The following is an 11,139-nucleotide window of genomic DNA, read 5'->3' as shown; positions in this document are numbered from 1 at the left end:
ACGGGCAATCCCGCCGACAGGATGCAGGCGTCGATCGACAAGTCGCCGGGCCGACTTGAGGACGCACGCCGACGGGAGGAACGACAAGTTCGACGGCAGGTGGCGGGAGATGCTCGCCAACCAAGGCGTCCGGATCGCCCTGCTGAAGACGACGGCGGCGGCGAAGAAGAGGAACACTGACTTGGCGTTTCTGATGAGCGGGAACACGGATCTGATGGACGAGGAGACGAGGAATTGGTACCAGGGCCACCGCAGCGACATCCTCTGAGCCACTCCGGCCAGTTCTTCGTCGTCTCCGCCGGCTCCTACCTCGTCTTCCTCACCGTCTACCTCGTCGACTGCCGCTGCTTCGACGTCGACTGTCGCAGCCGCTTCGACCACGACGTGTGAGGAAACTGCTCCGTCGGACACCGCTGTGCCGGCCGGGACTGCCGATGAGCCTGTTTCCATGTAATTTCCCTCCTATCGCCGATCTGTGGCTGATCATTTTGCTCCTTTTGCCGATCAACTGGCCGTACTTGTAGCGCGGGACGACGGTTTGTTTGAATTTAAACTATGTCCGCCGAACTCCGGGTGGACGACTGGAAATACGGTACTCCCCATGACTTTATTTCGTCCAATCCGACGGTTATTTCCTCCGAATTTCGTCGTGGGCAGGCCAAAACGAGTGTAGATGCTCTAACCTCTCTCTGTCCACTTGAGACTCAAATATGTCATCATCTCCATCCTCTGCATCCCGGTCACTGTCGCAGAATTCCGACTCACCTTGCTCATCTCGCCTTCCTCTTCATCTGCAACTGCTCATGTATGATATGTGGTTGCTCCATCTAGGAGTTCCCTCAGGAAATTTGTATGACCAACAATCTATCAATTTAGTAGCAGGTGTGTGCACGCTTTTGGTGAGCAGTACAAATGTATAAACAGAGCAAGAATTAGGAAGACTCCAGTCCATAATTATCACCCGTTACCAAGACAGGCCACGAATGCAACCAAGCACAGCAGAGGCCGAGAAACAAAAACAGTTTAAAATTTGAAATGAACACAGGGCAACAAACTCAATAAGCATCGAACATTTCATGTTAAGAATCTGCCAATGCAAAACACCAAAATGCAGCACCATTCAACCTTAGCACTCCTACAATACAAGGATGATGATAAAATCTGAAACATGGTTCGGCCAACGTTACAACAAGCAGATTGCTGTGTAGGTGATTCCACTTTCACGTTAAGCTACACTACTGCTTCACTGGCTAACAGAAGGAGACCTCTGTCTGCGGGGAGACCTGCTACCACGATCCTCAGAAGGGCTTCCACTCCTTGATTTGCGGTCCACTGGAGAGCGCGACACAGATCTTTCACGATGAGCTGGAGACCTGTTAAGATGGGTAAACTCGTTACTATCTTGTTTTGAGAGAAGAGCTGATGACTGTTAAGTGGAGGTGGAACAGGTAATACAAACCTGGAATAACGCTTTCTCTTAGGTGCAGGCGAGTAGCTTCGGCTGGGGGACCGTGATCTGCCAGAGTATCCAGGTGACCTAGAGCGACCACGTCTAGGAGAACGTGACCTCCTGTCGTAAGAACGGCCTCTGCTGCTGCAGAAGTGAAGACAAACAAATTATTGAGCTTCAGCATTCTAGACTGAAACAACAGATAATACATGCACAAACCAAGAACCGAGGACAATGCACTAAATTTCGTACCTGGTTCTTTCCCTGACCCTCATCTCATCAGGCTTCTTTCTGTTTTCCTCTGCAAAGACAACAGTGATTTCCCTGCCAAGGAGAACCTGGCCATCCATATAATATTTTGCATCGGCAGCATCCTCAGGGTCACAGTATTGGATGAACCCAAACCCACGAGGCTCCCTGTGATAAATAACAAACATCAGCATTATTTGAAGAAATGTTTGTGAGCCAAAACAACAGAAATCATGCAGACACACTGCTGCTTTCCACAGCCTTTTCCTGGATGATGATGTACACAAATCAATTTCAACAGATAAAGCATGCACTAGGCTGCTGACCTTTCACTCATCAGAGATTAAAGATACACTTGAAACTCTTCATAACTTGCATATCTCTTAACCCTCTATTTCTTCACTTCTCTTCAAAAGTACTCTTAAGACTCGTGTCTTCAAAAAATTATGTTCGCTGTTAATCTCAATAGGCGCTGAACACAATTAAATTTACTAAAGCACAATCAAACATGTTTCCAGGTGAATGTTTTATACAAGTAAGAGGTGAAATGCATACACAGACTGTTATGTGGTGAAAATATATCGCAGTGCCCTATACAGGTAAGAATCAGATCTCCAAACACCTTGTAGGCCTCGAGATAAAATTACCCACTGAGACTAGTAGAATGAGGAGACTTACTGAGTGTGGTAATCCCTTGGCAGATATACGTCTTTAACACGGCCAAATTTTCCAAATGGTCTGCGGAGGTCATCAGGCCTGCATACGTAATAAAGTAATAAGCCCCTCAATCAAAACATGTACAGATAAAATAAGCAATTCACAAGTAATCAGGAATCATCATCTAGCATGCATGAAAAACAGCTATTCCATTACCAAAGATCACTTGGGTATAGGAAAGAGAACTCTTCATAAGTAAACTGAAGTGTTTTCTGATGAGCTTTAACTGAAATTTATCAAAAATCTTCAACGTGAATTTAAATACCAGCAATATGCATCATAAGCTAATAAGAAGGACATGGGATCCATGAAAGGTAGGCCGACTAAAGGTGATTCATATTTGGATAATTTAAAGCAAGCATTCCTTCAAATCAATGAATTCAGGAACCCTGAACGGATTTTGGCTATGTTAATTGGTTGCATATGCAGGACGTGAGCAATATACAAAAGATTTTGGCTATACAATACAAAAAAAAACTAAGTATAGGGCTGCACATGTTTAATTTATAACTGAAACAAACACCCTTGCTTTACAATCAAAGGAGAAACGACAATCTTACCTACAATCACGACGAAGATTCCTCACCAAAAGACTAGTTGGGAGATCCCTAGCATGGCCTCCATAGCGACCACGACCACGAGGACTTGGACTGCGGCCTCTCCCCCTGTAACCTCGAGGCGGTGATGGGCTGTAATCGTATCCTCTTCCCATACTGGCATAAATACAATGCAAATGACGGCATCAGAAGCTATCTTGAAACAGAAGAGGGAAGGTGATTCTGAAAATACATCGGGTATCTTGAGCTCTGCAAAGAGCTGGAGTTGTGCTGCTAACGCTAGTAGTGAATTACTAAACAATAGGAAACATTTCAGAAGAAAAAAATCGTTCCAATTATAAAATCAAAATCATCTTTGCACAAAATGCAGACAGTATTTCTCAACTCTTGGTACCATGCCTGTGCTATCTACCTATCTGCCATGTATAAAGCCAAACTAAAGGTATCTATCAAAAGTTCTCTCGAGCAACATGGTTTACTCCCACATTAGGGCTTGTTCGGTCAATCCCCTTCCCAAAGCTATCTACGTATGTGGTATTGAAGTCTATTGGAGTGGATCGGGGTGTACTTTGACTTATAGGGGATTAAATCTGCCTCAATACTTTCCAATCCACTTGTACTCTGAGTGAACCGAACAAGGCCTTTACAATTGTATATATTGTTCCGACAGAGAATAATCGATTACCACATAGGCCGAGACTACAAAACCGAATGAGCGTGCCTCCCCGTCCCATCTCCCCCTACTCCTCCCCGTTACATCTCCCCTTCCCACTCTATAACCCCACTCCCCAGCAATCCACCAAAATCCCTGGGGAAGTAGCGAAGTAGGAAAGGATACATTTAAAAGACCACCTACCGACATTCAACAAGGAGAACCCCTAAATTCGTTTACCTAAATTCGGGGTCGGAATGGGGCTTGGCCAAAGAATTGAAGGCTGATGCTAATTGCAACATTGAAACAAACAAGGGTTCTTCAGACCACGACCAAGCGGCGCGGCGAACCCGCCCAGGAATCGTGAAACCCTAACCGCGCCACACCAGGAAGATGCAAAACGACGAACTGACGCTCATCTCGGCCAGGCGAATCGTATCATACAGCTAGAGGACGAAAAAAATAACCAGAAATTAGTGGCGGAATCGCCTGTCGAATTCGATTTACCTGGAGCTTCTAGGGTCGGCGGAGTGCTCGCGGCGGGCGGTCTCCAGAAGCTTCCGGGTGCGACGGGAGGGGTCGGCGAATTGGTTGACGGACGGACGCGTGAGCCGTGAGCCGTGTGCTTTTAACGGGGGTCTGGGTAGGGCGCACCGTCAGAAATTGGGCTTCGTAACGTTGGACTCTTCGAGCAGGATACGTTTTGGGCTCGGTTTGAAGCGGCCCAAACTAACTCGGTACCGAGCTAGGACAAGGGCACCGCATTTGGAAAACCTATTCGCCGCTCAATGCGGCCGCAGGTCGCCTGAAGCGAACGCGCGCTGAGTCAGGTCAATCAGTGGCCGTGAGCTACTTTGGTTTTTCATTTTTCAAACTTTTTTCATGTTTATATAATTTTCAGATTTTAATATTTTCATAATCTGACCATTTTCTAGTTTGAACATTTTAAAAATTGATAATTTTCAAAAATTTAACATATTTTAAATAAAATAGAAAAAAAACAAAAGATAGGTACATGTTACTGGGTTGTATTCCGCGCGGCCCATATTGGAAGAGCTGCACGAGGCGTCTCGCTCGCCCACCACATTGCCAACACACGACACTTTATTGGACCAACCAATAATACGAGGTTTTGCCCTTTTTTCTACAACTATGATATTTATTTCCTATTCTTAGTTTTTTCTTAATTGGTTATACATTTTTATCTCTCTAGTTATATATTTGTTTGCTACTAAGCTTACGTTTTTACATCTTGTTATATATACTTGTTTTTTTCCTTTTTACCTTGTTAATATTTACTTTTTAGGTTTACTCTTTTTGATTTTTATTTATTTGCACTTTCTTTCTCTTTTTAAAAGTTCTCTTTCAAGGTAGAAACATGAACATTATTTAAGAATATACATTGATATTTCTTAAATTTATGAGGATATATTTTAAAATAACTAAACATCTATTCTGAAATGCATGAGCATATTTTTGATATACGGGCATTGTCATGTTGATAGTCATTAATATTTGATTCCAAAACTTGAATATTTACATTAAAGCAATTTTACATACATCAAAAAATTATTTGAGATTCTAGGGACTAATTCACAAGAGTAGGGTAGCCATTTTAAAGTAACCATCAAATTGTATGAAAGTTAGAATAGAATATTTTTTTCTTCACATGTGAATCCGAGTTTTAATACAGCCCTTTATATGAATATTTGATGTCAGGTTTAGCTCCCTTAATATGAGAGTAGGTCGCCAGCTCAACTTTATCATGCTAGGTTTGTTCCCCCACTAAGGTGAGGATGTGAGGCTTTCAGATGGAGGCTAGGGACTATATTATTATTTTGGAAACAGAAAAATACACCATACTTTGTAATTGACAATTAAAAATAGAAAAGTGTGCACTACAAATAATATGGTTGAACATTTTTGAAATGTGCGATTGGTATGTATTAAAATGAAACTAGATAGAAGAACGAAACAAGCAATTTTCCCCCAAAAAAAACGACTATAGAGAACAAAAACAAAGTCTACTAAAATGACAAAAAAGAAAAGTTAAAAAAACGGCGATTGATAGGAAGCAATATAATTCGATCTCTTCATTCTCCTCTTGTTTCCCTTTTCTTTGGCAAACTCTCTCTGGCTTCCGTTTTATAACACTCCTTTGTGTACGGCATGTTTTCTTTCTCCCTAGATCAGTTCTTTTTTTCAAGTTTAGAATATATTCTTCTTCTCCTTTCTTCTTAGTACTCCGTATTTCGTTTCAAAGTTTGGTACAGCGAATCAGAAGACAAATTGCTCAAAGCTTATCTTTACACTTGTCCATAAAGTTTGGCAAAGAGAAGAGCCCGGACACGGGTGCCGGATTGCTATTCGTCGCCGGCCAAAAGATGGTTCCCTAACAATCGTGTCAAAGCGTTGGACTGCATGTGTTGATCGGCCGGTGTGCATGTGTTGTACTGTTGTGTATGTGTGCCCATGAATGAATCATAGAAGAGAAAGTCCCTTTGATCCTAAGCATCTCTCACAAACACTACGAACGTGACGCATCAACCTCTCGTTTGCCACGGTTCCTAGCTTCGGCCGTCCGTGTTCACTGGTAGCGTTCTATGGCTGGGTGCGCAAGGATGTCAGCCTCGTGTCGTATATTTCGTTTTGTCGAAATGTCAGATACGAACCGCAGCCTGCAGGATCCCTACCATTAAAGTAGGTGCTGCGTCCCTTCACGGACATCCGATAAAAAAAAAGTAGGTGCTGCAAAAAAAAATATTTGTGCGGGTTAACAACTTTAAAAAGGAATTTTTTATGACTGACAATAGTTGCCGCTCCGTGGCTTCCTTCCTCAGAGATGACATGGAGCGGGAACTATTGTTATACTCATAGTCTCGCCTTCAAGAGGTGCGCGGGCGGTGTTTTCGCTGCCTCGAGCCCGGCCACCTAGTGCATCTGTTGCCGTCCTCTGGGTCATCGGAAACGTAACTGCCGTTGTCGCTCTCCGGTCGGCCACCTAGTCGACAACTGTCGGAACCACTTCCATTACATCCGTTGCCGTCCTCTGGGTCATCGGGAACGTAACTGCCGTTGTCGCTCTCCGGTCGGCCACCTACTCGACAACTGTCGGAACCACTTCCATTACATCTGTTGCCGTCCTCTGGGTCATCGGGAATGTAACTGCCGTTGTCGCTCTCCGGTCGGCCACCTAGTCGACAACTGTCGGAACCACTTCCATTACATCCGTTGATGTCCTCTGGGTCATCGGGAACGTAACTGCCATTGTTGCTCTCCGGTCGGCCACCTAGTCGACAACTGTCGGAACCACTTCCGTTACATCTGTTGCCGTCCTTTGGGTCATCGGGAACGTAACTGTCGTTGTCGCTATCCGGTCGGCCACTCTCCTACCGCACGAAATCGCTCGCCGTTGGAAGGTTCCCCTCGTCCTAGCCACTCTTGGAGCTAGGCTTGTGAGCCATTCGATGCCGTGTGCACCTGCCTTGCCATCTTACCCTCTTGGAAGGGGCAGGGATGCTTCTATCTGCGTTGCTCCGGACTTTCTGACTTACAGGTTCAGTTCGCTTCTCTTCACAATGAGCTCATCCAGCTTGTTACGGATCGTATCGATGAGGTAATTCGGCCCCTACGGGACGAGGCTGCTGCTATCAACCTTTGGTTAGCGCGTGCTGCCGGAAGTTGGGAGCGTGTGGAGGCGGCTTGTACCGGTGGTGTTGGGCGTGACCCTGCTCGAGATTGAGATGCTAGGCTAAGGGATGTTGAGGTCTTGGATTTCTTCGGCCCATGCTCGCATGTCTACCATGCATGTGGCTCTCCTGTTGACGTCGACACCTTTCATCTACCTCCTGAGTGTTGCTTAGGTCCTCCTCCTTTGTTGCTAGATGCGGTTGAAGACATTGCTGCATCCCTTGAGGGTCTACGGGACCACAACACTAATGATGTCGAGGGCTTTGGTTGTCTAAGATTTTTGTTGAAGCCCTTGAGTTGGACCTTGAGGATGTGGTTGATGTGTTGGATACCTCTCCCTTGGGGTCATTTGATTCCTAGGGTGGCTGACTCCACCAAGCTTTGCAATTTCTTAGCCACCTTGGCTTCCAAAAAGCTGGCGCCCATGTCGGTCTCGCATGAGAATTTGGAGGAGATCCTGCTGCCAATGTTATCCCCTGCAACCGTGGCTACGAAGGGCTTTCAAGTTGATCCGAGGGATCCCATCGCTGACAAGTGCAATGCCTTTTTTTGGCCAGTGCCTCTTCCTATCCTTGTTACGCCTGTCCCTAGGCAAGCCCGCGCTCCTAAGGAGGTGACCGCCATGCCACGTCGAAGTGGTTGCATCTCGAGAAGCAGAAGCAAAAACCGGAAGGATGAGCTCATGAGTTTCTCACATGAGATTCAGGGCTCCTAGAAAAGAACGCTGAGTTCGATGACAACGCCCTTGATGCCTTCATTGACAAGTTTATTACCCCTTTGTTGCCTTATTCCATCTTGGTGCGTGTGAAGAATATGGAGAAGGTAAAGCCCAAAGGCGAAAGTTAGGCGCCAAGAGAAGGCGATTGAGATCACATGATAGATGTAGTTGAAGCAGATTTTGTGTGGAATGGTCAAAAATGTAGTCGGTTGTGTGTGGTAGGTTGTTTGTGATTGTTGTGTTGTTGTTTTAGGCTTTGTGAGCAGTCTCCATGTCGGAGAGTGGTCCGCATGTCGAAAGTAATCAATGTTGTATGGTTTTTTATCCGATTTTCCTTATAAATTGGATAATTTTCAATTCTTCTTAATGAATAGCAAGAGTTCCTGATATTTTCTCCAAAAAAGGTTGCCGCATAAATTTCTCATGTGGCATTACAGATCAGTGAATTCGACGGATGCAGCTTGCGGTCAAGCGATGACATTCTCGCCGCAACTACCTCGCTGCATTGCCAATGGTGGTGTGGAGTTTGTCAATAGGGACAACATCCCTTGTTATTCATGGTCTTGTGGTCATCATGGCTGCCAAGTCTCGATTTCGCGATGACCTTTTGATGTTGGTGGTGGTATGGGACGCCGCCTCTAGTTTGAGACTGGGTTTGATCCGAGTTCTCTTCTTCATCCCTCTCTTCTTCCTCCTTCCCTCTCTCTCTCTCTCTCACATCTGAGACGGCCTAGGTCTTATTCGACACAACATCCTCCTCTCATGCGCGACGGACGTGCCCCTTCCCTGCCTGCATTGGGATCCTCCTCTCCCACCTCTACAGACCGTGCCCCGACCCGGCGACCTCTGCCTTTTTCTGCACGCGTGTGATACGTCCAAAACATATCTACTTTCCCGAACACTTTTGCTATTGTTTTGCCTCTAATTTGTGTATTTTGGATACAACTAACACAGACTAACGTTGTTTTCAGCAGAATTGCCCTGGTGTCTCGTTTTTGTGCAGAAATCCAACTTTCAGGAAAATCCTCGGAATTTATATCAAAGGGCCTATTTTTCCAGAAGAATCACGGAGCCAGAAGGGCAGGCCTGGGGGAGGCCCAGGGTCCCCAGATGCTAGGCCGACGCGGCCTGGAGGGGGGGCGCGCCGCCCTAGCGTGTGGCCCCCTCGGCTGGCCTCTGACGCCCCCCTCTGGACTACTTAAGGGTTTCGATCTAAAAACGCGAGAGGGGAAGTCGAAGTCGCCAGAAACCATCCAGTACGCCGCCACCGTCGTGAAACTCCGTCTCGGGACCAGAAACTCCGTTCTGGCACTCCGCCGGGACGGGGAATTGGAGGAGATCATCGCCATCATCACCACCGACGCCTCTCCATCGACCATCAATGTTTCCCCCATCCATGTGTGAGTAATTCCCCCGCTGTAGGCTGAAGGGGATGGTAGGGATTGGATGAGATTGGTCATGTAATAGCATAAGATTGTCAGGGCATAGTGCCTAGTGTCCGTAATTGGTATTTTGATGATATTGTTGCAACTTGTTATGCTTAATGCTTGTCACTAGGGCCCGAGTGCCATGATCTCAGATCTGAACATGTTATTGTTTCATGATGATATGCATTGTTTTATGATCTTACCTGCAAGTTGTATACACATGTCGCTGTCCGGAACCCGAGGCCCCAAAGTGACAGAAATTGGGACAACCGGAGGGGAAGGCGGTGATGTGAGGATCACATGTGTTCACAGAGTGTTAATGCTTTGCTCCGGTACTCTATTAAAAGGAGTACCTTAATTTCCGATAGATTCCCTAGAGGCCCGGCTGCCACCGGCTGGTAGGACAAAAGATGTTGTGCAAGTTTCTCATTGCGAGCACGTATGACTATATACGGAACACATGCCTATGGATTGCTTAGTACTTGGACACCGTTTTATTATTATCTGCAAATGCCCTGCTTTGATTGTTACATAAGTTTCTCTCATCCATGCAACGCCCGTCATCTATCCCTGTGCCTACAGTATTTTAATCCTGCTGTTTACTATAATCACTACTGTTGTCTTTGTTACTCTGTTGCTGTTATTTCACTACTGCTACTGCTATAAACTGTTACTACTGATAAACTCTTGCGAGCAAGTCTGTTTCCAGGTGCAGCTGAATTAACAACTCCGCTGTTAATGCTCTGAAGTATTCTTTGTCTCCCCTTGTGTCGAATCAATAAATTGGGTTTTACTTCCCTCGAAGACTGTTACGATCCCCTATACTTGTGGGTCATCAAGACTATTTTCTCGCGCCGTTGCCGGGGAGCATAGCTTTATTTGGAAGTTCACTTGGATTGATATTGTTCGCTGCAAATTCTCCATCATGGGTAAATCTCGCGATCCTAAAGTCGCCATATTACCATCCACTACAAGAAAAGGTACAACTCTGAGTACCTCTGCTGCTCTTGATTCACCATCTGTGATAAGTCAACTTGTTTCACCACCACAAGTTTCACTTGCTGGTACTTATGCTGAATCTGAAAATTCTCATAATATTGATGATGTTTCTACTGTCCTTGATGATAGTGGTTCATTGGGATCTTTTCTAGATGCTACAATTGTTAGGTCTAGACAAATTGAAAGTACTGTAACTCCTAATGAAAATGCTGCTACACCTGTTAATTCATCTGAGTCTGTTGATTATTCTAGTGATGATCCTGATGAGGATTATGTGGAGCTTGATGATGATTTTATTAATAGATGCAATGCTACTACTGATGTAAGAAAAATTAAAAAGTTTCTCGCACAACATACTGTTAGATATAAGCTATCTCCTGATCCTAAATTTGCCACATCTCCTATAAACATTAAGGATAAAGATTATGATTCTTCTCTTGATTTATCTCATATAGCTATTGTTGAGAAAACCCCCTTTTGTGGTACTGAAAAGGAAAGTGCTGTAGAACACATGAATGAACTTTCTTCTATGAGTAGCTTGTTTTCTGATGATGTCAAGATGCGTACTTATTTTGTCGCTAATTTTTTTCCTTTCTCATTAAAGGATGATGCTAAAACTTGGTATAATAGTTTGTCTCCTGGTTCTATTAATAGTCCAAGTGATTTGCTTGATGTTTTGT

At 45.0% G+C, this 11,139-nt stretch overlaps 1 protein-coding gene across 1 annotated transcript; it reads right to left on the bottom strand.

The window, feature by feature from the left end:
* Window positions 1-1,036: 1,036 nt before the first annotated feature.
* On the bottom strand, window positions 1,037-4,215 carry LOC124702517 (serine/arginine-rich SC35-like splicing factor SCL33). The gene is made up of 6 exons (XM_047234665.1): window positions 4,133-4,215; window positions 2,977-3,129; window positions 2,378-2,455; window positions 1,703-1,867; window positions 1,460-1,594; window positions 1,037-1,373 (listed from the first exon to the last, which is right to left on the bottom strand). The coding sequence occupies exons 2-6, from the start codon at window positions 3,126-3,128 to the stop codon at window positions 1,244-1,246; spliced, it is 660 nt and encodes a 219-aa protein (XP_047090621.1). The 5' UTR covers window position 3,129; window positions 4,133-4,215; the 3' UTR covers window positions 1,037-1,243.
* Window positions 4,216-11,139: the final 6,924 nt, after the last annotated feature.

The sequence above is a fragment of the Lolium rigidum genome, chromosome 3 (genome assembly GCF_022539505.1).
Source record: "Lolium rigidum isolate FL_2022 chromosome 3, APGP_CSIRO_Lrig_0.1, whole genome shotgun sequence".
Classification (NCBI taxonomy): domain Eukaryota; kingdom Viridiplantae; phylum Streptophyta; class Magnoliopsida; order Poales; family Poaceae; genus Lolium; species Lolium rigidum.
This window is presented reverse-complemented; position numbering and strand designations above follow the sequence as displayed.

What these genes read in the sequence shown, in the direction of transcription:
- LOC124702517 (XM_047234665.1), bottom strand. Translation starts at nt 3,128, where the DNA reads ATGGGAAGAGGATACGATTACAGCCCATCACCGCCTCGAGGTTACAGG. An exon ending in CCAAGGGATTACCACACTCA is followed by an intron (nt 1,868 to 2,377) that starts GTAAGTCTCCTC and finishes TATTTATCACAG; the next exon opens with GGAGCCTCGTGGGTTTGGGT. An exon ending in AGGGTCAGGGAAAGAACCAG is followed by an intron (nt 1,595 to 1,702) that starts GTACGAAATTTA and finishes TCACTTCTGCAG; the next exon opens with CAGCAGAGGCCGTTCTTACG.